Source organism: Cuculus canorus, chromosome 6, assembly GCF_017976375.1.
Source record: "Cuculus canorus isolate bCucCan1 chromosome 6, bCucCan1.pri, whole genome shotgun sequence".
In the NCBI taxonomy this organism is placed as follows: Eukaryota; Metazoa; Chordata; class Aves; order Cuculiformes; family Cuculidae; genus Cuculus; species Cuculus canorus.
Window position 1 is genome coordinate 29,654,860 of NC_071406.1, and position 25,897 is coordinate 29,680,756.

The window sequence follows — 25,897 nt, forward strand, 5'->3', positions numbered from 1 at the left end:
ACTGTGAAAGACAAATAGCTCTGACCTTAAGTTACACTTAGTGAGAAGTAAGCTTCTACAATTTTGGTTTTAATCCTACCTGTAGGATTCTTTGCGGAAGCCAGAGCGCCGGTTAATCTGTGAAAGCAGCAATAGGGGGTTGTCTCTACAACATGCCGGAAGATTCTCTGTAAATTGGTTCATCCTCTTCAATGATGCTCTAGTACATGCTCAGGTAAGCCATCCTGTGTCCAGGAACAAAACCTTTTCTCTGCTTCAAACATCATAATTTATTTTTCATATAATGAATATAAGTTTTTGCACCATTCACTGCAGTGTTGCTTAAACACTTCAAAGTGATTTTTTTTTTATGAATTTGACAATAAATGAAACAAATGAATTTGAAGTTGTGTTGTTTTAAATGTTTGATTGCTGTTGCCCTGTGGCTGGCATGGTGTTTGCTGTTTATCGGAGCAAGGTGCATAGAGAAGCCTGTAATGCTCAGTTTTCCCTAGTCCTCAAAGAAAGGGAGAAAACTATTCAGAAGAAGCATGGGACAGGGGTAATGGATCGGTATCCGGTGAAGTTTCCCTTCTCCTTCTCCTTGCCTACAGTTCTCAACGCACCATATTTTTCCCTTGTCCACACTGTGGGTAGAAGCTCTTTCAGAAGAAGCTGGTAATGTGTGAGTATTATTGTTTTCGGTGCTGAAACAGTCAGATATCTTGGGAGGGAGGATGAGCGTTTTGTAACCAACTTCTGTAAATTAGGAGCAGAACAGGCTGTATGAGAGCATGTCCACTCCTCTTTATTGTTTCAGAAAACTTACTGTATTTCTGTGTCTTTAAAAAAAAAAAAGCTGTATAAACATCAGGAAAAATAAGGTAGTCAAAAGGAAAGTGAGTACTCATTCCCGCTGCTTATTTCCACTGCTGGCTTAATATCAAGTGAATGCTAGCTGGGGTGGGGGAGGGAAGATACAATATTCATGATTTAAGATATCTTGCCTTTTTCAGGATAGAATTTCACTAGATTAAAATACCTTTCCCCCCATGTAGGAATGGATTGAAGATTACAACACCAGAAGAACAGTTTGTTCTTGTTTCTTCAACACCACAGGAAAAGGTGGGCATATCTACAGATTTAGCATGGCTTCAGTGATACGTATGAGTTTTTCTCTCCTACTGTCAAACCAGACAGGGAGAAATATTGCTTAAGTATTCACCAAGAATGAAGTCTTCCTGCAACTTTGTACGCAGGTTGAACTGTAGCAGTACTTCAATGTATAACACAGTATTGAGGGATGTGCAGGAGGTGATTGTAGTTGCTGTGAGGGCGAGAGTCAGTGCAAAGATAGGTGTTGGCTAAATTCTGTGATGAAACACTTTCTCTTTCAGACCAAGTGGCTGAGGGCAATAAGCCAAGCAGTGGATCAGGCCCTTAAAGGAACTTCTGACTTAATTCTGTATGGAGCTGGTGGGAATGTGCCAAGACAGGAACCTCCTATTTCTCGCAGTGCCAAATACACCTTTTATAAGGATCCTCGATTTAAGGATGCTGTTTATGATGGAAGATGGCTTTCAGGAAAACCCCATGGCAGGTAAAAGCATTTGGATGTAACAGTCGAAGACAAAATGAGGTGATTGCTGTATCAATAAGTAGGCTAACTCACAGAAGTTATTTGGAACATGGGAGAAGTAAACTGATTATCTTATGCACATGTATGGCTTTGTATTTTTTCCAGAGGGATCCTAAAGTGGGCAGATGGGAGAATGTACTCTGGGACTTTCCGGACGGGGCTGGAGGATGGGTAAGATCCTCTCACTACTTGTGGAGCCAGAGGGCAAGAAATGCATTTTGTTGTAGAATGTAATAATAAAAACCTTTTAAATAAAGGTTTTGCAGTGAATCTTAACTGACTCAGGGTTATGTATGTTAACAAAATATATCTATATGTTTATATATAGGTGATCTCTCATTTACCCAGAGGTATGCTAGTTGTCTTCACAACAGACTCTGCAACTACATGATTAAAAACTTGCGCTTTCATTAAAAAAGTGAAACTAATTGGAGTAATCAGCTGTAGGATGGAGAAAGGAAATGGTAAAGCAGCTGAGGAGGAAGGATTGGGTGGGTGAGTGTAAACTGTTAAGCAGAGGAAAAGTCTCTAGTCAACTTTGTGCTGTATTAGGTGACTTTGTGTTGCAGTGTTCTTTCAAAAGTTCATGTACTGGGTTTTTTTTGTCTTTCTAGAAGATGCATTGCCTTTTGATGCAGTTTAGTGAGGCGTCTCCTCTAATGTTTTCCTTGCTGTATTTCTGGTAGAGCAAGGGTTTAATAATACGAGAATGAGACAACAAAATCTTGAATTGAGACTTCAGGGTTTGGGTAAGAAAAACAAAACTCATGAGAATGTGATCCTGATGATTGAGATAACCAGTACAGACAGGTTTTAAAATAGGATGAACGGAAGTCCTAGACATTATCAAGTTATCTGATGAAACAAATAAGACCACTTGAAAGTAACTTAATAATTTATTGCACAGCTTTGAATTAATCTATGGATTTCATTGTTAAGAATCTGCTTAGGGCACTATCGAGGCTAAGAGGTTAACTTCTTTCCAGAGGGATTTTTACATGAATCCTGCGAGCAGACATGTCTGTACTGTACAGGGCAAAAATACGAGGACTCCTATTGGCTTCCAGATGTATTTTCAAAGTATTGTGTTGGAGGGGAAATTGAAATGTGGCCTGGCTGCAGATGGCTTTTTAAAATGCACTTCAGCTGTTGATATAATGTTAAGCTATAAAACCAGATTAACATTTTGGTGCTTTGTAGCTAACACTAAGTGTACCTAACCCTAGTGATTTTAGGGTTGTTGGAGATGGAAATATTGCAAACAAATCCTCACTAGAAATAAATGCAGTAGTGTTCAGCAGTAATTGCTAGGATCATCAAATGCATATCTTTGTATTTCAGCATGCATGCTGTAGTCTCAACATTTAACAATAGTAACGTCTTCTTGGGATAGACATGCTCTCAGTAGAACCTTCATAACTGGATTTTAATGTCCTCAAAAGGTTAAAATCAGTAAATACAAGTTGTGTGTCTTATTCTTTTCAGGCCTACTGAAATAGTGAACAATTCTGTGCCACTGTTTTAGCATAATTGGGAGATAGCATCTTTTTTTAAAATGTTCTCTGTTAGCAATATATGTTCTCTTCTTTCCATGAGATAAAGATGTGCTTGTCAAGACATGAAGACAATGACAAAGGTAGAAGTAGTCAGAAGTCTTGTGGCCTTCAGAAAGCTGAGAAAAATGCTGCAGTGTGGTAGAGAGGTGAATATCTTCAACGTGACAATATCAAACAATAGAAAAGCAGTGCAGGCTAGGTTGACCCACTGATGCTGAAATTCCTGCTTTCTCTTTAAGAAAAAAAACTTGAAAAATCTGTAACTGCTGTAGTTGAAGAGGCACTAAAAAAGACATACAGCATGCTGACTATAGAATGGGTCTGTGATGGGTATCTGTTCCTGTTTTTAATGAAATGTGTTAGCCTTATAGCTCCTGGTGTTCCATTTCTGTGCTTTGGCAGGTATGGTGAATACAGAGTGCCAAACAAAGCATTGAATAAGGATGACCATTACGTGGGGTACTGGAAGGAAGGCAAAATGTGTGGGCATGGAGTCTACAGGTAAAGTGTAGCACTTATGTTCCTGTCATTGCAGAAAGGAGCTTAGGACTGATGCTCTGGCACACTGATTACCAAGCCTTTGTGCGTAGCTTTCTTGTTACACTTCAGACTTGTAGTTATAGTTAGCTTGGCTTATTTCTGCTTTGTTTTTGGCAGACTGCTCACAATGCATACTTGTGCAGTGTTCTATTATTAATATCTATTCTAACGTTGCTACCACCTTTCAATAACAAAGGACTCTCCTGATAGATAAATATAGCTTCTAATGGCCCTGCTTGTTGGGGAGAGAGTGGCTTTAAAACGAAAACTGTCAGAAAATTTGTATTAAAGGCTCACTTTGATCCCAAATACTTGTACTGTAGTTTCTCCTTGGTGTGGCTAAATTTGAAGGAAAAAGAGAAGTTTGATCTGTTCTGGGATCAGAATAACATCAACAACAAAAAACAGCAACAAAAAAAACCCCCAACCAACCAAAAAACCCCAAAACGAACAAAAAAACCCCACCACCTCTCCTCGCTCCCCCAAAAAACCCAGATAAGTAAATTATAGGAATCTTCCTTTTTCTCTTTTTTATCATAGCTATGCTACTGGTGAGGTGTATGAAGGGTGTTTTCAGGATAATATGCGTCATGGCCATGGTCTCCTACGCAGTGGGAAGCTGACCTCTTCTTCTCCCAGTATGTTCATTGGACAGTGGACAATGGACAAGAAGAGTGGTTATGGAGTTTTTGATGATATCACAAGGTAATGCTTCAGTTCCACAAATCCTTAAAACACTGGTCTGACATACAATTGCAACAATCGGTAGGAAAGGATTTGATCTGCTAGTAGCAATATTAGTGCGTGTCTGTGAGGCTTTTTTCTTCTTTATGTTAGGCTTTCTGGATTGATGATCTAAGGAATTGGGTCTGAGACTGCTTTTTTTTGTGCTGTTTCTGCAGTAAATCTGGGTATTTTGTTTTGTTTCATTTTCTGCTCTTTTTCTGTCATACTCCTGCCTGAAAACTAGCACTGAATAAGTTACCTTAACTGAGATATCTTGTTGTGAGAGTGCTGAAAACGTTCTTTTTCAGAACAGCTGGAAAAATAGTTTCAAGTTATTTGGGCTTTGCAGTTAGTTTCAAACACTCTGGCCTGACCTCTGTGGACTTACACTCACAAAAGAAATATTTTAAATAGTAATTGAAAGAGGCTGATGTTTACTTGTGAGTAATCCACGGTGTTTTTTATGGAGTAACCATTGGTAGGCTATCATCCAGAAACTTTCTGCAACATAATCTGTTACCTTAAAATTCTTGCACTCGAGTCTAATTTTCAGAATGTCATGCATGGCTTTGCAGGTCTTCTTCCTATTGCCCAAGTAGAACAGCTTGGTTTCTTTCATTTATTATCCTTTCAATTTGAGACATCTGAATTTATGTAAAAAAATCAAAAGCTTTAGCAAAAAAAAATGCCTAAAATAAGCTTCTTGCATCTTTTCTAAATAACTTAAGTACATCAGGTAGATGCCCAATGAAGCCAAAGATCTCCTTTTGTATGCAACTTAAATCTGACATAAAGCAGTTCCACAGCAGCTAACAAGCTTCCCCGTTCCTTGTGTGCTGTAGTTACTTCTCAGGTTCCTCTTGACAGGAATTTGGCTTAACTGGGCTCCAGTATTGTTTCAGATCATCAGGAATGGTTTGCTTGGATGTGGCCAATTTGTAAGGTGCATTGTGAAAGGAAGTTCATTATAGTTTATTTCTCTGTAAAGGAGACTGTATTCCAGTTAAGCTACTGAACCAGGTTGACAAGGCTTGCAGCCAGTGCCAGGTGACTCTTTACTAATGGTTTCCAGAATGTTCAAGTATCACAGTAAAGCCAAGGAAAGGCTATAAATGTACTGCTTAGACTGTATTCTTCCTACTTCATTTTTCTTCAGAGGAGAAAAGTATATGGGAATGTGGCAAGATGATCTTTGCCAAGGCAATGGTGTTGTGGTTACTCAGTTTGGACTGTATTACGAAGGAGCCTTCAGCACCAACAAAATGATGGTGAGTTGAACACCAGATTCTGTGCTATAGTGACTTTTTCCTCTAAGTGTGGTAGCTTTCTTGGTTAGATGAGTGTATTTTAGGCTGTGTAGACTTCTTGTTCTTCTAACCTTCTGTTGTCCTGGCTTTTTAAGCTGTCTTTATAATCCCTGCTCTGTTTTACCGAGGACTACTTCAGAAACTTTTTAAAAAATCGTTATTTGCCAAGAATCAGTAACAGGTTTTCCAGTGTGTCTTCAGATCTGCTGTCTGACCTCGTGTTATGATTACTGCTTTGTATTCTTTATGAATTTCTTCATAGGGGACTGGAATTCTGCTTTCTGAGGATGATACAGTCTATGAGGGGGAATTTTCAGATAACTGGACTCTGAGTGGAAAGGTTGGTATTAGTTGTTACTGTTAATTCTAAACTGTCACTGTCTGAAAAAAGTGTCTCCTTCCTTGTTATGCGCTTCCCAATGGAATTTCAGTTAATTTTTTTTTGTCTTCTCTCAAGGGAACACTGACCTTGCCAAATGGAGATTATATTGAAGGTCTGTTCAGTGGAGAGTGGGGATCTGGGATAAAAATCACAGGCACCTACTTCAAACCTAGCTTGTATGAGAATGAGAAGGACAAACCTAAAGCATTGTGAGTGTTGAATAAGAAATAATTTCTCATATGGTTCTGTTGTACTTCAGAACATAACTATTGTCTTTTTACAAAGGCTAATTCAAAATACTTTCCAAAGAAACAGTGAGATTTTGAAAACATTTTTCCTTTGTCATTCCTCTTCCCTCCTGCTTAGGAAATAAAAATCTTCTTTATAGCTGTTCTTGCTTTAATTGCTACTTGAATACACGAGGAACAGCATGAAATTACGAGGTAGCCATCATGCTGCTACTGTCCTGTAGCAGGCTTGGAATTTATTTCTGTCTGAACTGACTGCTAGACCGAGTTCGCAGCTGCTGATGACTTTTGAGGTACTGAGAAAGGCTCGGTTACATTTGAGTGATTAAGTCAATCGCAGACCTCTCTGCCTTCTGCTAATTATTCCGTTCATAAATCAATTTGTTTAATGTGTCATTTACTAATGGCAGCGGGGGTACTTTTGGACAGCTAGTTACCATGCCTCTTCTAAACAGTGCTTAAGAAAACAGTAGAAAAATCTGCTGAATTGCAAGAGAGAGCGTTTTAATACCTTGGCAAACATCATTTTGACAAGTATCCATATAATCCTATTCCTAGCAGATGCATTAGGTCAATTTGCTTAATTATGTCTGGAGGGGAAAACTAAATTTGTTTGATTCAGGTCATAACTGATGTCTCTTAGTAGAAGAAATTTAAGTAAATTTAAAGACTTGGTGAAATTTCAGTATTTGGTAGCACCGTGTAGTGGTTAACAATAGTAATAGTTGTACAGGATTCAATAGCTTTTTAGCATGCTGTCAAATTTCAGATTAAAATGGGAAACACAACTGTAATGTTTTTACCTAGATTATTTCTCAGCGTGCTTCCTGAAGCATTTGCTGGTAATTTCTTTTGACAGTGCTGACACCTACAACAGGACACAGAGTTAAGCAGGGCCTCCCTGCTGAACTGAACACTTGCAACCTTATCGGCTGTCTGCTTTTTACCCCAGTAGGGAGTCTATGAATAAATGTATGTACATATTTGTGAAGATTGCTTGTGAAATAAGGGTTTCATCTACCCTTTTCAGGCTCTCTTGAAGCTGAAAATCTGGTATAATTTGTGAAGAGGCTTAGAGCCTACTTTTTCTGCTTGGGGAAATACCCATGTTGCTAGTTCTCATCTCAGATGTGGTGGAAAAGTATTAATAAAAGGTCTGACAATTTCTGACACTTGATTTAAATCAAGATAGAACTGTTAACCCCCAGAGCATTTGTGTGCTTTATGAAAGCTTTTCAAAGCCCTATATCTCATAAGTCTTGAGATATCTACATATTAATACATACATGGAGAACAAGAGTTATCGGTTTTTCTTTGGTTATAAAGGTTCCCTGAGCGCTGTCTGTCAGTGGAAAAGATGCCTGAGCTGGTTCTACTTTCTACCAGCACATCTCTAACATTTCAACATGGTCTGTAGATACTCCTGTAGGGGCAGAAGCCATATATCCATGCTAGGTGTTAATTTGTGTCGCTATGCTATTTGTACATTCCGGGGTAATGAGATATTTGGGATGTTTTGTACTATGTCTTTGCTACCTGAATGTGTCCTGAGTCTTCTAAATGAATACCAGGGTGAAGATAAGCCCAATTATAAGTGCATTATGTCCTGTGTTCATGCAAATCAAACCCATGCTTTTAGTGTTTAAACACACCATTTCCTTGAAGACTGCAAGAAAGATTGCATGAGACAAGCCAGTGTTAATAAGGTTCATAGTTCGTACAAGTGTAGATATTAACATTTTAATCTTGCAACATTATGTTACACGGTTTAATGTATGTTAGTTAGTAAGGAAAAGAAATTTAGAGAAAGGTATAACTTTTTGTAAGCTTTTTTTTAAAGGCGTTGAAAGTCAAGACATTAATTAAATAGTTACTCTTGGTGATAAACTTACTTAACAGTCTCTACAGTGAGCTATATCAGCTTTTGATAAAGTAGTATGAGATACCAGATTGACATTAGGTGATCTTCATAGCTGAATGCGTTATTTCACAACTGTTTGATTTTTTACTAGATTAACTGGTCATTTTATTAGGCGGAAGCTCGGGATCCTGGCAGTGCCTCCCGATGAGAAATGGAAGGCAGTATTTGAAGAGTGCTGGAACCAGCTTGGTTGTGAGAGCCCGGGCCAGGGGGACAGATGGAAGGCTTGGGACAACATTGCAGTGGCCCTGACCACCAACCGGCGGCAACACAAAGACAGGTTGGTTCCTGGAGAATTTAGTCAGCAAAAGGAAGAAAGTATTGAGAATAAATTGGGATCACACTCTACTCTAGCCTAGAAACTCTTAACTTTAAAAATTCAGTTGCAACATCATCAGATCCTAAACAAAATCGGAACTCTTAATACTCTGTGCTGTAAAACCTCTTGGCAACAAGATGATGTTTACAATTAACTCAGTTGTTAATTTCAGAGTTTTTTTCTACTGTGTGTCTGATGAATAATCTGTACAATGTCATTGTCCTTTTTATAACTGCAGCCCAGAACTATTGAGCCGCTCACACACTCAGACACTGGAAAGTTTGGAGTTCATTCCACAACACATTGGTGCCTTCACCCTGGAAAAATATGAAAATATAAAAAAATATTTGATAAAGGTATTGTGACTTAAGTGCTCATCCAAGCTTGTTGGTAAGGCATGATATTAAGCTTGCTTTGTAATGGCTTTCTTTAATTCCTTCTGTCTTTGCACTCCTGCAATCCAGGTTGTGTTCATTCATGTTTGCAAGTAACTTCCTAATTTATTGAATTAAAATCTAGAACTAAGACTGAAATGATTTTATACCTTACAGGTACTGCCTTAAAGTCAGTTTTTGCTCAGTTACTGTTTTAATTCTTATACTCTGGATCCCAGTAAAGCATCTTTAAATACTTGCTAATTATTGCATGTTAATTTTAATAGTACCAGACAGATGACCTGTCTAAGTAGGAGCATAAGTTCTTAGGCTGTCTTGATTCCTCTGTGAGCCGTACTCAGCTAGTGCATAAATTCTATAATTCAAATGGCAATTTAAGTACAGCTCACTTCTTGTAATATTTGTGAGAAAACATTTGTGATATTTTTTTCCAAAGCCTGTTGTTGGATCTCTAAATGTCTTGAATTCCATTTTTCCTGCCTGGCATTGACCTATTTGACTGGCCAATTAATATCTTTCACCTTAGGCTTGCGATACTCCTCTCCATCCATTGGGCAAGCTTGTGGAAACACTAGTAGCTGTTTACAGAATGACCTATGTTGGAGTAGGAGCTAATCGACGATTACTGCAGGAGGCTGTGAGAGAGATAAAGTCCTACCTCAAACGCATCTTCCAATTGGTTAGGTAATTAGACCTTAATTTTTGAGTCAAACTACTGCTAAAGATGTCTCGTGTACTGAAACTGTCTAGTGTTTATGCAGTCCAAGTGTGCCAGTATCTTTACTCTGGTTTGAGTGTTGCTTGTATTCTCTTAATCTTTTTAAGGAACCCTGAATAGGAAAACTAAAATCTTCACCACAGTGTATTACATCCTCCATTGTGCTTTAAAATACGGCTGGAGGAAGTTCATCTTTAACGTTGTTTTCCAGTTTGGTGTCTCTGGATATACGTGCTGTTAAAACATAGTGTGCAAAGAGGACTGAGGAACAGTGAGGACGTGGACTCGCAGCGTACTCCATTGAAGTACCCTGAGCAGTACTTCAATGGATGACCAGTTTTCTTATGAAGGGTTTGCTTAGATTCTTGAGAGCTTCAGTTGGGTCCTGCCAGTGTGGAAGCAGAAATACTCCAGATTATTAACCATTAGAAGCCTTGTCTGAGGGAAAGTTATGTCAAGGCAGGAATGGTATCTTTGGCATTGGAGGGGTTGGCTTTCCTAAGTTTTCTTCCGGGTAGGTGGTGCTGTGTGTCTGTTAGCTATGCTGTCTTAGTCTACTATGTATTATTTCAGCTGACTTTTCTTTCCTCTCCAGTCTTGCCTGATAGTGCTGTGATTTGTAGAAAATTCATTCAAGAAATCATACCTTACTGTGTTTTGCCATTTAGGTTCTTGTTTCCTGATCTTCCAGAAGAGGGCAGCACAATTCCATTTCAGGCAACAGAGACAAAGGGAAGGCGATCATTTTGCAGTGGGAAGTCTGATTCCAGATCAGAATCTCCTGAGCCAGGGTACTTAAGGGAAGAAATTAAATAAGGAAGGCTTCGTTTTATTTCTGTTTACAGTGTTTTCTTGGGAGGGGGAGGAAAGATAAGCATGTGTTTAATTGATGGAATATAAGCGGATTTTTTTTCCTTTGGTTCTGATGACAGATTCCGATAAGCAAACTTCCATGTGATGGTTGCAATAAGCGTTTCATCCCTGTTCCATGCAATGGTTCTTTACTTAAGCCCAAACTTGCTTTCATCTGCTGTGGGTAAACAAGTTCAGGCTTGGGACTGGGCTTCAGAAAACATTTTGAAATATGAGCATTAGGATCAACTGTTAGTGCAGGTCTAGTGCGCGTGTACTGCTTCACAAATAGCCAGTTGCCCCAGCGTCTGTTGTGGTCCTGTCCACAGCAGCCTCAGGTGCGGTGAAAACAAAGAAGAGGGATCAGTAGAGACAGCCTTCTGAGAAAAGCTCAAATGACCTGTGCAGATGGTGTTAGTGGGCACCTTGAGTTCAGCTTCCCTGATTAGGATTACATCTTGATGCCAAGCAGCTGCTGACTTTATGAAGGCTGGAGTGTGATTGTTTGGAGTTAGGTCAGGTAACTTAATGGGGTTTAGCCTATTTTCTAGCACAGCTGTCAGCAGAGTGGCTCAGTGGGGACTAAATGATTATCATGAAGATACAGGTAAAACCCGAACTGTGATATAGTACAGTATTCACATTTTACATTATACAAGAAAGCGAGCCAATGTTATGTTTAAAACACAGAAACCACAAAAAAAACCCCTGCACCTCGACCACTGCCCGCACTGCAAACCCACTTCTGCGTGGACTGTGAAGGAAAATTACTCCCAAGATATTCTTAGCACCGATGCTATTAGATGCTTATTTTATTAGAAATACTTATTTTATTATCTGTCATAGAATAGGCTCATATTAAATGAAGTATTTGTTCTAATGATTTTTTCATTCAATTTTTATAGATAATGAGGTTTTTAATACGTCTTCTTCAAACTACTCTCCTCTTCTTTTTCTAGTTATGTGGTAACCAGTTTTGGCTTGCTGCTCCCTGTGTTACTGCCACGACTCTATCCTCCTCTGTTTATGTTGTATGCCTTAGACAATGAGCGTGAAGAAGATATTTATTGGGAATGTGTTTTACGTCTAAACAAACAAACTGACATGGCTCTCCTGAGTTTTCTTGGAGTGCAAGCGTGAGTATGCTTCAACAATGAAACATAACTTGGAATAGGATTATGGCATCTAATTAGATAAAGCAGCTAAAAAACCCACATTGTCTAAAATGCTTTTCTTTGATTAAAATGCTTCTAAATATAGCTTCAGGCTAGTTAGTATGGTTGAGAGTGAATCAAAGCTTCCTTCCTCCAAAAAGAGGGGGGAAGATTGGCATTGCTATAAAATCAGAGGAAAGCATTTCAGATTAGGCTACTTTCCAACTGTTAGCACTAGGTGTAGTTGATCTTGTAGAAAGAGCTGTTGTATCTTATTTATTTTGATAAGGTGAAAAATGCTTTAAGACTGTTCTCTCTCCATAGACTGTGTTGGGTTTCTTGCAGGAAATTTTGGCCAGGAACTGTATCCATCCTTGGAGAGAGCAGAAAGGTATGTTTATTGGACGTTAACTTACAGTATGCTTTGCCCAGTGCCTTTTTCAAGAAGCTGAGATCATGAAGAAGCAGTCAAAGAATTTTCAACCAGGCTTTTTGCATAACAGATATGATGCTCATTCTCTTGGAAGTTGTCTGGTACTTGAAAGCTAGTGATTTCTTACAGTAGCTGTCAGTCCAGTTTTGTCATTTACTGTCTTACTCTGTAATGAATTCTAATTCAGGAAGACACTTGCTCGATCTCCAATTACAGAAGTGTGAGAATAAAAGTTTACCAAGGAAATTTTCAAGCTGCTTGATTAAGAGAGTTTGACCACTGTATACTTTCTCATTAGGAAAAGAATTGTATAGTTCTTATCTTGCTGAAGGGGGCTGAATACTGGCCTTAGTTGGTGATAGTGTAGTATTCGGTCTCTGTGCTCTGCTAAGAGTGGCTTAATAGTCATAAATTTGAACAGTTTGAATGTTTACAGTGTACTTTAAATTATGTCTGTTTATGAGTCAGTATATTTTTATATTAAATTTTCAGTTTCTTTCAGTCAGTTAAGTACTCCTGCCTTTAGATCGTGTCTGCCATGTATATAGCCGTGGTTTGTGGGAAATCTGTAGTCATTAGAACCATGGCTTTCATCATAGTAGTTGCTGCACACAGAGGAGCTGATGTTCCTTGATAGAGATTGAGTGTTACATGTTTGTCATAATAACCAACCCCCTCCCTGAGGCTACAGTTCTCAGCAAGACAACTCCCCTTTTTCCCAAATCGTGGCATTGATTCATATGACTCACGTCGCAAACCTACACTCAGACTTCAAATGTTGCAAAGTCTGGCAATAACGTGTTACTTGAGTTACTTCAGATCTTCTGTATTTTTAGGTGTTGGGCAGAATTTTTAGGAGCTGTCTGAATCTTTCACACTTCTGGGTTTTTTTTTTTTCACTTATAGAGTAGAGCCCCTCTACTGTGAAGTAGTGTGTGCTATGTGTCCTCTCTGAATTATGCACCTTATGATGCTCTCTGCAGCCATCTACCTTATGTGATAGGTCATTCCTTCAATTAAACAGGATGCTTTTATCTAAGATGTTGTGTTTATCTGCTTCTCTCTTCCATCCAGTTTCTTGTTAATGTGCATTTCTTTAGGTCTGCTCTGCATCCTCTACCAGCCCCACTCAGAAAGGCTTAGGCTCAGTCACATACTAATAGCCAGCATTTGTATTAGTTCTTTTCCATTTCCTCCAAACCTGAGTCTCTGCTTGCTGACTGCTATGACTTTTCTAGGTTTCAACTGTTCCAGTCTTATGGTTACCTGTTCATTGTTAACCATTTAGATTTAATGATTCTCAGTCTTACTTGACCTGGAAGATGTCCAAAACTATCACTGGTTCTCATAACATGCCAAGGAATTCAGAACAGACTTTTCTGAATTTTAAATGGTACTCACATGAATTATTTGTAGGCAGACTTCCTGGATTATTTTAGTGTCCAGGCACATTCTCCTTTCTTTGCACTGTAAAACTAAAAAAAGTGTCTTTTATGCTCGTGTTGCATGCCCTGCTGCTTTTCTTCTACTGTTGAATAGTGGGCTTGTTAAACCTGCATGATGAATCTTCTCATGATTACACAGGTATCATCAACTACAAAAGATGCCTGCTTCGCCTCTGCAGTTGAATGTTTACAGCAAATCAGGTAATTCCCTGAAACTTGTCTTTTAGGGTTTTACTGTTCCTGACATAGAATCATAGAATAGTTTGGGTTGGAAGGGACCTTAAAGATCATCCAGTTCCAACCCCGCTGCCCTGGTCAGGGACACCTCCCACCAGACCAGGCTGCCCAAGGCCCCATCCAGCCTGGCCTTGAACACCACCAGGGAGGGGGTCATCCACAGCTTCCCTGGGCCAGTGCCTCACCACTCTTGTGAAGAAATTCCCCCTTACATATAGTCTATATCTACCCCTCTCCAGTTTATACCCATTGCCCCTCATCCTATCACCACAAGCCTTTGTAAAAGGTCCCTCCCCAGCTTTCCTGTAGCCCCTTCAGGTATTGGAAGGTCGCTATAAGATCTCCTCTGAGCCTTCTCCAGGCTGAACAAGCCCAACTCTCTTGGCCTGTCCTCTATGGAAGGTGCTTCGGCCCTCTGATCATCCTTGTAGCCCTCCTCTGGACATGTTCCAACAGGTCCATATCCTTCTTATGTTGATGATTCCTGAACTGGATACAATACTCCAGATGAGGTCTCACAAGAGAGGAATAGAGGGGCAGAATCACCTCCCTTGACATAGTAGTATCTGGTTTACTTGACTGTGATCCTTTACTTGTCACCTTTTCTTTGTTCATCTTTGTAAGAGAGGCTGCCAAGAAGTTTCAGAGATCCTACTAAAAATGTTAGCAAATTCTCCCAATGTGAAGTGCAGTACAGCCTCATAAATGTGACTGAGACGTGTCCATAAGACACCATTCAGAACTGAAAGCATGAGGATGTCTAATCAAATATATCTGTGAATTTGTAAACAGTTATGGAAAAATGACCCATATGTGGGGAGCTTTTCTGTGTTAGCTGACATAAGGAATTCTGCTGTAGGAGTAGAAGTAGAAATTAAAAGGAATTTAGAAAGGAATTTTCCACCTTTTACCACTATGTTAAAGCATCTTTAAAAATGTAAGGATTTCTCACTCGCAGTAGTGTGCCTTAATCCAGTAATGATAGTCTGGGATTTTACACAGCCTTGGAAGCCATGGCTGTTGTGGCGTGAATGATTTGACTTCTCTCCTGGAGCACGGGGGTGCTAGCTATCAAATCATCTTCCTGATTTAGATGTAGATACATAACTTGTTATTGCTTAACTTGGTTTGCTCTTGCTATTCAAACAGCACCACGTTTACCCCAGCTGACAAGTTGAAGGTGATCCAGCAGACTTTTGAAGAGATCTCTCAGAATGTACTTGAGACTCTTCAGGAAGATTTTCTGTGGTCTATGGATGACTTGTTTCCTGTTTTTCTCTACGTGGTACTACGAGCCAGGTAGGCACCAAGAGTGGCATCACTGCAGTTGATACTGCTGAATATAGGCAGTATGAGTACTTTTACCTGTATTAAGCACTCCTGCTTGTTGTCATTAGGATTGCTCGCTAGCTTTTTGTAACTTTGTAAGTAGTCTGGTTTTTGCTTTGGCCTGAAGAAAAATTGAACAGTTAACACTGAAATGGCTGTGACCTCAGAATGAGGTTAGGCGAAAGCATGTGTTTTGCACAACACCGTGTACAAAAAGTAAAAACATTATGGTATCTTTCGTTTACCTGTATTCCTTCTCTCTTCCCCTTGTGACAGAATAAGGAATTTGGGGTCTGAGGTGCACTTAATCGAAGACCTGATGGACCCTTATCTGCAGCATGGGGAGCAAGGCATCATGTTCACTACCTTGAAGGTATGAAAATTATTCAGGGTTATTAAAAGATTTCTTTGGAAATTAATCAGCTTTGAGCAGTGATGATCAGCTTTGGGACAGTTATATGGACATGAGGTTGTAACCGACATTTTTATTGAAGATTTTAGTTAGGATGAGCAAGGGAACTTGAATTAGAGCTTAAGTCAAACTAACAGTTGCAGGTACTGCTAATAATAGACTCGACATAAGGAAGAAATTCTTCACGATCAGGGTGGTGGGGCACTGGCCCAGGTTGCCCAGGGAAGCTGTGGCTGCCCATCCCTGGAGGTGTTCAAGGCCAGGTTGAATGGGGTCTTGGGCAGCCTGGTCTGGTGGGAGGTGGCCCTGCCCAGGGCAGGGGGGTTGGAACTGGATGATCTTTAAGGTCCCATCCAACCCAAACTATTTTATGATTTTATGAAATGGTGCAGCATGCACACATACTTAATTCAAATGTGCTATTGGTTGCTCTTATATATATCTGACTGCTTGTCGTTCCCCTGCACCATAACAAACCTTGTTCCCTTAAAGATTGGAATGAGTGCTGCTTTGGAGATTAGCCAATAATGTTTAAGTCTGGCATTACATCAAGGTGCTTCAGGAATTCAATTCTGAAAAAAAAAAATTAAAAAATCATTTTACTGTGTTGCTCTCCACATGCAATTTAGTGTTCTTCTCTTTAAGTATGGAAAAAGGGAGAGAATCTGTTTTGATGAATATCCTGTTGTACACTAGGCCCTTCATAATGGAAATCGGTTGTTTTGGTACCTCAATACTGTTCAAACAAGTGAGTCTTGTGACAAGTCAGCTGTGTGGAGCTCTTTTGTGGGGTTGTTTTAGAGGGAGGCTGTTTACCTGAAACTCTTAAAAAAAAAAATAAAATAAATCTTAAGTTTAGCTTCCAGGTGAACTTTATTGTATTTTCTGTCTGTGCTAAGTGGATATAGATGGGTGCAGAGGGTTTTTCATATATGTTATTTTTACAGTGCTGCAAAAAGGAAGATTTGAGTTTGTTAAAATTTACATAGTAAACTTTTACGTGTTAAAATCTACGTAGTAGAAGCAGAATCTTATTTTCTGTGAGCGCAAATGTTGTCTAAGACATTTTTATCAACTTTCTGGTCGTGGGTGACTCACTGCATATTTGAACCAGCTAGGGAGTGGATAGCTGTCAAGCAGCAGGTCGGGGTGTTTAACCAGATGATAGAAACCTTTGCTTTTCTGTCTGAGCGCTTTTGAAACGCTTAATTGCTGAATCTTGTTCTGTAGGAAAAGATTTTCCTTTTTGGGGTTCTGCTGTCAAAGGTCAAAGAAAGACTTGTAAGCAGAAAAAATGTACTTCATCTTGGCAAAGCTGGGAACTGTTGAAGTGTTTGCTCCCAAATCATGCTGTCTCATTAAGAGTTAGACATGATTTGTAACTTAAAATCTCCTGTTGTTCTTTTTGCTAGCATTCATATAGAAAGATTCTCATGTGTTGAGTGTCAGTGTATCATCACTGCTTGTAGAAAGCCTAGCCCTCCCATTTCTTGGACTGAAAAAACAGCCCACGTATTTGTGTGTGATGCTTTTATCAGCTTGCTGAGTACTGGTGTGTATGCTAAACTGAAGTTTGTTTTCATTCAGGCATGTTACTACCAGATTCAACATGAAAAGCTTACCTAGACCATCACTTACCAACTGGCTCTGTGGGATAATCTGTTTGGAGGAAGTTCGCTGATATTCACATTCTTCCCTGAAATAGAAGAAAACTTGGAAAACACTCTGTTACGGTTCTGTTGTTGCAGATGAAAATACTCAGTTGTTTCTTCTGAACTTTTAGTTTTAAGATTGAAAACCAGGAGCCAGAGGCTCTCTATGAAGTGGTGGTGAAGCTAGAGACTTGGTTTGCCTGCCAAGAAGAGAGCATTTCCTATTCTAACAGAAGGGTTCTTTACTCCTTTTCCATTAACAATGCTGCAAAAAGGCATGGCATCTGCGTAGAGTACATGTGAAAGTCTGGACCGCATGGCTTCTAAAGCAGTGGGTTTGGTTTTATTATTACTGGTTTGTCAACAGAGACCTTTAAAGAGAATGAATTGCACCACAGAACCATTCAGTCTTCCTGAATTAAGTTATTGTGTTTGTTTATTTAAAAAATAGAAATATGTATTTATAATGGGTAACCTATAGTGTGTTTGGCTGTAAAGGTTTTGAGGCATCTGTGTTGAACAGAATTGCTGAATGCAGTGTTAGTGTGCTGTTGTGGAAATAATTGCACTGTTATGAACTTCCCTGTTCACTGGAATTATAAATATCAAGGCATTCACGATTATTTCTGTAGGCACTGACCACTTCGGATTTTGGCACTCAATTAAATACCCATAATCTGCAGTGTTCAGTTTCATTACCCTGAGGTCTGAGGACAAACACTTTTTCTGGAAGTCCATGTGGTAGGAAAGTAAGAATGCGCTCTTGAACAAGCTGTGACTGGGTTAGGGTTAAGACACAACTTAGGTGTCAGAGTGAAAAAAAGCTGACCTTGTTGCATTTTCAAACATGTAGAGAGCAAGTAATTTCCCTGGGTGAGAGTTGTGTGTGTGTTCCGTGGTTTATGGTTGACTTTATTTATACCAATAACACTTATGGATAATTTGGGTATTGTAGGTGCTGTTCTTTACCATGGCTGACTCAAACAAGGGGGAGGGAGCAATAGATCCTAGAATGTTATTCTGGGTTATGTCAAACTACCATAGATAATGCTAATCATATTTTTGAAATACAACTCATGGCTTGTGTAGTGGCACCAAAATGGACAAAATACTGTTTTGAACAGTGACTGTAATGTAGCAATTTTCATAATAAAGTAAAAAAGATCAGTCTTTCTGAAATTATTTTTAGTTTTATCAGGTGGAAAGAGTAATTCTGGCAAGGAGTTGTTTAAAACCCTTGTTGTACTTGCAACAGACTACAGAGGTAATAGAAAATAAGAGATTTCTTCATGTTTGCACTCAATTTTCTGTTAGCTTAATTTTTTTTTTTTTAATTATACTGAATACTTTGAGGAGAGATAAGCAATAATATGAATAAAAGGGAAGCTATAAAATTAAGTTAATTTGAGAAAGGAAGGGGTGAAGATACACAGGTAAGGGTAGAGAGTATAGTGAGGCCTAAGACAGGAATTTGAAGACTGAATCTTTCATCGTAGATGCCACCTTCCCTTGCAATCGTCACTTAGAACTCATTGTACAAAGATATTTAACTGAAACCTGTAAGAGCAGAACTGCTCTTTGAAAAGGAGCCACACGGGACAGCTGAGTAAATGGCAATAGCTTTCACTTACAAAGATCAGAATTCAGGATTTATTTCACCTTTTGTAGTAGTGTAATCGTAAAAAACAGGAGTATTATTTTGTGAGGTGTTTTTCCTGTAACTGTTGAGGGTCAGTCTTTGTCTTCAGGTGTTTTGGAAGAAAGAAGTTATTTTAATCTTCAGCTTTGACATACAAAATGCTTTGTTTTACATGACCTCGCTCCCATGATGAATCTGTGCCTTAAAATGAGAATGTAACTTGAAATGGGAAGCTTTTCCATGATCTTTCTGCCTTCCCCAACTATGCAGCAACTTCAGACATTTAATGTCATTCACTGTGAATGATACAAAGTCGAGAACTAAAAACCGAAGAATACATCTGCCTTTACATATGCACACACACAACCTCCCACAAAAAGTAGTGATATCGTATTTGAATTTAGCTTGCTGATTAATGGAAGCAGGCAGGCTGGGTTGGATTATTTTTGGTCTTTCTGATACATAGCTCAGTTATTAGCTGAAGAGAATCCTAGGATTAAATGTGCTTCTGACACAGATTCCACTTTACAGCCTGCATGAGCTGTGATGCAGTAAGAAATCAGTACAGACCAGCTTTTATTTGTGTATTTTTGTAGCTAACAAAGAAATTAATTAACCTGCAGGACTTCTCTGTCTGTATTGCTTCATGGTAATTACTTTTTTTCACCTACTTTGTGTGGGTTTTTCCTGAAATTGAAAGCTGGATGTTTCTTGTGCTGCAGCAGAAATCCTGTAACCAACAACAGAAGATAAACATTGCAGTATTATGGATTCTAGATTCTCATTGCAATTGCAGGCAGACCTGGAGAGGCAAGTGTCCTAATGGCTGGGAAAGTTACCAAGAATAAGAAACTGCTTAAGTGAGAGACAATTTAATGTAGGCTTTCTACGCAAGAAAAGGGTTAAAGGGATTTGTTCTCCTCTCCCTGGTGATGAGTAGTTCTAAGGTTAGGTTTCCGCGGATTAGAAAGGAGAGGATGTCCATAGATTAGCTAGGGCTCTACCAACATCCAGCAAATGCTCTTTCCCTGTGGAAATTCTGCATGAGCTGAACATGGTGCATTCTGCAGGTAAGAAAATATGTGCTTTACTAAAACCATTGTACTACACAGATGCATTTCCCCATGCAACTGTGAAACTTGGTTGCTTCTCGTAGCTACGGCAAAGCTGATTAAACTTGTGTTACCTGTTTAATTCCCATTAGCTAAATAGTAGAGATATGTATGAATGGCAAGAAGGAGCTCAGAAGAGAATCTTTTTCCTTGCTCCTTATCTTCACACAATATTCTGACTTGAGTGCCAGGTGTTATACCTTGACTTATTCTGCCAAAAGTTGGTTCACTTTCTAGCTGTGCTTGTTGTTAGAAGCAGTTTAGAGAATGTACCTGTTCTGCTGTGGTGAGAGATGATGTAGAGAAAAGATACATTACTGATGGCGGGCTGTAAAACAAACCCTTTCTTGCAACTACCTATTGTGGTGCCTCTAAATTGATTTAGTATCCATGTGTTGTCAGATGGTGGTTGTTTGGGTTGAGTTTTCTCAGTAAGACCAAGCTGTTGGCAGTAAACAGCTGGAAGTAAAGCTGGCTGCCTCACATGACTGCAACGTGCTATGCCTAACTGTTCTCTGAATGTGCTGCTCTTTTAGGAAGCAAGGTTTGAATGGCATTTACCCATGTGTAAACGAGACACTTGCACTACCACTGGATCCACAAGCTTTTGTTTTATAGAGAGGCAGATGGAATCATCACTGAATATATCTGATTACAGAGAGTAATAGCATAATGTGTTCCATCAGCAACCTTACCTCTGGAGGTGTGATTATCTAAATCTCATGGAATGCCTTACATCAACATAAAATTTATTCAGCCTTTTCTTAACCCGTGCCACCTCAGACTTGCCGTAAGTGGTTCTTGGGCCAAGATAAGGATATGTGATTTCAAAGGACAAGTCTGACCCTTTGCTTAAAGTGTGTCGATTCATTCCACTAATAATTAGGTTTGCTTTCTAACCAAAACACTTTCGGGTCTCAATGTGTACAGAAAGCAAGACTGTTTTCTACACTGACTTGAAAAAGCTGACAGAGTTCAGCGATTAGACTGGCCTTATTGAATCTCTTTAATGTAGAACAAAAAAGCCCTGAACAGGGCATGTCATTCAAGAGATGCTGAATGTCTCTTGCTGCCATTTTTTGCCTACTCGGTTTGCTTGTTTATAGTGGCTTACTTGCAACAAAAGCTTTCTCAGTGTTCCCTGCCCTCAGGCTATTTTGCAGTCTTCAATATGCCAAATTATTATTTTTGATAAAGATATGAATAGTTTTCCATGTTGCAAATGCTCAAAAACCTTGTCAAACATCTTAGCCAAAGAAGCTTATAAGAGCAGGAGGGATGATGTTCTGCATGTCAGCTTCCCTGGTGGTGTCCCCTTTAGAGGCTTGACAGCATCCAAAATTGTCCATTGAAAGACAATTCTGCAAACTGCATTAGAAGCAGGGCTTGGGTTCCCTTGCAGCTCTACCCTTGTATCAATAAGACTTTTTGGTCTGTCTGACAAATAGGTCAAAGTATTTAATATTCTACTGCTTGAGGAAGTAAGCCCTACAGCCTAAATTTGGGATGGCTGATGTTTGTAGACATGAGGTGATGGACACCTTTTCACTCTAAATTCCAGTGCATTCGGCATGGGTATCCAGTTCTGTCCCTAACAGCAGGCAGAGAGAAATGTTGTCTATTAATGAGTGTCTGTAATTGGGTGCAATACATGTGAATGGGAAGGACCTTACACTGGCTGGGAGATTAGTTAGGTAAGCCTTTTAGTAAGAGCTTCTATCTAATTTATTTAGATCCCTGGGATGAGGAGACCCTGAGTTCTGGCTTTAGAGTCTGGGTAGATATAACTCTCAGGAAATGAAGGCACAGTAGTAGTTATAAGTTTGTTTGAACTCTGACCTTTCCCCTTGAGCAAGCAATTTAGTAGGACAGTTTCTAAAGAGCTGCACAGAAGCAAGATAATATTCTTTCTCTCTGCTGCTGACGACTGATTTGTCATCGATTGCCACTGGCAGCTGCTGACACCAGGCTTTACAGTTGGAAGCCACTTTCCTTTTATTGTGTGAAAATATGCAAAGGCTACTGCTTTATGGATGAAGTGAGCTGTGTTGTTAAGAACTTGACAGATTTTTGTGTTTGAATGCTGTTTCTGTCAGTATGACTGTAAACAGTAGTTTAAAAGGGCAACAATAGCTGGGTTAGTAGCTGTTTATTATTAACCCTAGCAGCTCTTTGATAGCTGTACCCAGCAATTTTACCCAAAAAGGCAAGCAGTCAGCAGTCAGTAGCTTTCCCAGTTTTTCTGAGGTCAACCTTCAAAGCAAACAGTGTGTCTAAAACTTCTAACCACACTCAAGTTAATCCGTCGTCTGTTCTCGATGGAAGAGTAGTGATACCAGAAGCTACAAGGCACCATGGGGTAAAAAAATCAATCTTGGAAGTATTTTAAAAGGGTATTGGTTAGCGCTTGGGCAGAAATGGCAGTATTTTAGCATCTGCAGAAATGTTGTTCTTTGTCTCTATTTGCAGGATGATTCTCAGTGGGATATTAAAAAATGAAATACCTGTTCAGCAGAAGATTGTAGAATATTCTTTCTTTGACAGCAACAGTGAGACTTGCTGGCTTTGGTTTACTTCTTTCCCATTCTGAGTCACTGTGCTGTTCAAGATCCATCCCAGGTAAGAAGAAATAAATGTGTCCCAGCTCCCGAAGACTAAAAGGGACCTCGATTAAGGTATTTCTAAAACTGTACTGGAAGGAGTTGAGGGGTTTTTTTTTTTCCTTTTCCTTTCAACTTCTCCATTTTGTAATAAAATATAAGTAATGCTAATTGTCAGTGTGTTGATGTGCTGGTTTGGTAGACAAGCGCTACTTGAACAAAGCCGATCTCAAGATTATGGTAACTTCACTGCTGTTATCACAACAGAGAAAATTCAGTTTTCAGTATGCATTTGAGGAGTCTTCTACAAAAAAATCGAGGGATTTTTGCTTGTCTGTTTTGAGGGGAAGGAGGGAGTGTCTTCTAAACTTTCTTTTAACTAGAGAAACCCAAAGCTTTTGGAACTATTTCTTGTCTTTCCCGTGTTTCCCTGTGTGTTTTCAGAGTCCCTCCCTGCTTACAAGGGCAGTGTGATGCTTCGAAGCTAAATAGGAAAAAGCATAGGAAGAGACAGATCTAGATTTGAAATAGTCTAGATCTCCATAGAATTGGAGTTCTATTCAGGGTTTTGCGGAATGGGAAGGTACTGTAAGTATGTGTTTGGGAGACTTCTGGGTGGCAAAGTGACTTTGTGATAAGTGTTGTATAAGCTTTGGGTGAACTCGCTGCTAGAAAACCATACACCTGGCGACAGAGACATTGTAATAAGTAAAGCTGATCACAGTTGACAAACAGAATGTATTTGTAGATGGGAGTTGGCTGAAAAATTTCAGCCAGGGTTAGGGGAGTTGTCCCAGAAAGCCCAGCTGTATTACAACAGGGGCTTTAGTCATTTATTCTTTTTTGAGGGGAAAATTGGGTTGTTTGGGTGTTTGTTGTTTTTTGAAGGATGATGCATGGGATGAGATTTTAAAATCTGGACTTTCAGCATATGAAATATAACAAATACATCAGGAGTTCGCTCCCTTATAGTACATTTGAAATGTGTGGGCATGTTCTTCACTTTGTCTTCAAACATCCTGTACCACAAAATTGTAATCAGGATATTGAAGTATGAGTATGGTGTTGGCTGTCTGTGTAGCCTGTATAAAGCAAAGCAAAAGGCCTTTGTACAGGGGAGCCAGCAAGTGTCAGCAGGGTCTGGCTTTAGGTCTTGAAAAATCTGAAAAAAACATAGTTGTTTTAGCTAGAGAAGCTTTAGGTTTAGTCATGATAATAGGAAATGAGGCTTCTGAAATGTAGTTTATGGGATCAGCTGTCGCAGTTTCCTTTTTAGGATGTAACTCGCAGATTGAGCACCATCTCTTTGTGAGTGCTTCTGCAACTGGATCTGGAGCTATAGACCCTTAGTTTCCAAAAAAAGGGGTGGGGTGTGCTGGGAACAGAGGTTAACCAAGCTGAGGGTTACTTGTGTTTCCATATTGCTGTTATTCAGGGAAAAACAGGAGCTCCATTGTCCTGAATGCACTTTGCAATGCAGGGATTCCTCTTTCTGTGTCTGTACCGTCCCAAAGTAAACATTTCTTTCTGTCCTACTCCTAATGTCTTCAGTAATTAAGAAACAGGTATTCATGACTAGATTTATGTGGCCTGCTTTGTTAAATCCGTCATTAGGCAGATCAAGTAAGCTTAACGAAGGGAATGGCAATCTCTTAAAGGAACAGAACTCAGAATATTGACGAAAAAAAAGAAAGAAATCATTGTAGCTCAAAACAGAGTTCCCATGGATGTGTGGTAGAAGGACTAAACATTGCATACATGTGGGGAGACCTTATCACTGCCTACAAATGCCGGAAAGGAGGTTGTAGAGAGGTGGGTGGTGGCCTCTTCTCCCAAGTGACAGGTGATAGGACAAAGGGGAATGGCCTCAGGCTGCACCAGGGGAGGGTCAGATTGGACATAAGGGAAAACTTTTTCACCGAAAGGGTCATGGGGCACTGGCAGAGGCTGCCCGGGGACAGCGTGGAGTCACCATCCCTGGAGGTATTTAAAAGACGGGTAGATGAGTTACATAAGGACATGGTTTAGTGGCAGATGGGAATGGTTGGACTCAATGATCTCGGAGGTCTTTTCCAACCTGGTGATTCTATGATTCTATCAAGTACAAAAACCAGTTGTTCCCAGTGGAAAAATGATTATGCAGTATAATGTATCACTGAAATGGAAATGTTGCACTAGATATTGGGAAACTGTATTAAACTGTATTTTTGTTAGTATTTGAAAGAAGAAATAATAATTTTAAAAGCAATCTTTGGATTAGAAGTTCAGTAAGATATATCACTGAGCATCCTGCAGAGGTAACTTGAATTACCCATACCTAGTAGTTTGAATCATGATCTCAGCTTCTGGATTGGTTTTTTTCTCCCTTAGTTTCTGCTGCCTTTTGAAAGCAGTTGCGTGATTTGACAGGAGAGAGGAAGCATGTTCTAAAAATAAGTATTACGAAGTGCAGTAAAAGTGACAGTAATGCCTTCTGCTTTTATAAGCAGATCAAGATAATACTTTTTCTCCTTGTACCTCTGAGGTTTTCTGTCCTAGAGGAAACCGGCTGCCTGTTTGCTTAACTGGTCCAGGGGAAAAACTACTGAGTATTTAACAGAATTAAGTATGGCATTCCCTGGGCTTGCAGTGTCACACTGTGGTTTGCTGCCAGCTGGAGTGCCGTGAAGTGTAACTGATATTACAAGTTTTTAACAAGTACTCTGAGTCATCTCTGGAGAGATCAGCTTAAATGTTTAACTTACAGTACTCATAATCATGACGATATCTTAAAACTTGCATGAAATACAGTTTGAAGTCATCAACTAGGATGTCATGAGATCTGAATTGCTTCAGAGCTTTCATATATGGATTCTTGATGCTTTGCAAAGGCCCATGCGGGGTTCCCTGGGGAATTTCCATACTTATTTGCAAAGACGAGTCATGAGAATTCTCTGGAGCAATCTTGTACTGCGTTGTTTCGTATTGGCTGTAGAGTATTCTATGTTAATGATGGGTTGTCACAGAAGGGAGGGAAGAAACTTGGCAGAAAACTTTAGAAGCATTTTTCATATGCAAAAAGTTCAGAGCGAGATGCATACAAATTCATTAGTGGCTTCCTGCATCACTTAAAAATTTCCTATCTTAAAATTTAAAGAAAAAAATAAAAAGGTTGTATATGCTGCTTTTTATAGTGAAAAGTAATATAGGAGGTATTTGATATTAGCAAATAACTTCTTTCACTCTAAAAGTAGCAACAAATTATGAATTACTTGACAGAGATGATGATACCAGTAAGGTAAGGTGTGTGGGGAGTTCATTTG

At 39.4% G+C, this 25,897-nt stretch overlaps 2 protein-coding genes across 8 annotated transcripts in view; both read left to right on the top strand.

Moving 5' to 3' along the window:
• ALS2 (alsin Rho guanine nucleotide exchange factor ALS2) overlaps window positions 1-18,429 on the top strand; it is a 43,422-nt gene extending 24,993 nt beyond the window's left edge. For 2 of the 3 annotated variants that reach the window (XM_054069276.1, XM_054069275.1), the window contains 20 exons: window positions 86-214; window positions 594-664; window positions 1,038-1,104; window positions 1,377-1,579; window positions 1,724-1,789; window positions 3,577-3,675; window positions 4,255-4,419; window positions 5,597-5,708; window positions 6,010-6,087; window positions 6,205-6,338; window positions 8,390-8,578; window positions 8,856-8,973; window positions 9,539-9,696; window positions 10,399-10,521; window positions 11,542-11,718; window positions 12,082-12,127; window positions 13,754-13,815; window positions 15,001-15,150; window positions 15,457-15,553; window positions 17,180-18,429. In XM_054069276.1, coding sequence (XP_053925251.1) covers window positions 86-214; window positions 594-664; window positions 1,038-1,104; window positions 1,377-1,579; window positions 1,724-1,789; window positions 3,577-3,675; window positions 4,255-4,419; window positions 5,597-5,708; window positions 6,010-6,087; window positions 6,205-6,338; window positions 8,390-8,578; window positions 8,856-8,973; window positions 9,539-9,696; window positions 10,399-10,521; window positions 11,542-11,718; window positions 12,082-12,127; window positions 13,754-13,815; window positions 15,001-15,150; window positions 15,457-15,553; window positions 17,180-17,218 — 2,283 coding nt within the window. In that variant the 3' untranslated portion in view covers window positions 17,219-18,429. The remainder of the gene's footprint in view (window positions 1-85; window positions 215-593; window positions 665-1,037; window positions 1,105-1,376; window positions 1,580-1,723; window positions 1,790-3,576; window positions 3,676-4,254; window positions 4,420-5,596; window positions 5,709-6,009; window positions 6,088-6,204; window positions 6,339-8,389; window positions 8,579-8,855; window positions 8,974-9,538; window positions 9,697-10,398; window positions 10,522-11,541; window positions 11,719-12,081; window positions 12,128-13,753; window positions 13,816-15,000; window positions 15,151-15,456; window positions 15,554-17,179) is intronic. The other variant, XM_054069277.1, reaches the window with a different exon arrangement.
• A 1,140-nt stretch (window positions 18,430-19,569) lies between these two features.
• The window catches only part of MPP4 (MAGUK p55 scaffold protein 4), a 30,395-nt gene continuing 24,067 nt past the window's right edge, over window positions 19,570-25,897 (top strand). Inside the window, exons 1-2 of one of the 5 annotated variants that reach the window (XM_054069283.1) lie at window positions 19,570-19,953; window positions 22,465-22,670. The gene's annotated coding sequence lies outside the window, so the exon portion shown is untranslated. Of the gene's footprint in view, window positions 19,954-22,329; window positions 22,355-22,464; window positions 22,671-25,897 lie in introns of those variants that run through there. The other 4 variants (XM_054069281.1, XM_054069280.1, XM_054069278.1 and 1 more) reach the window with 4 other exon arrangements.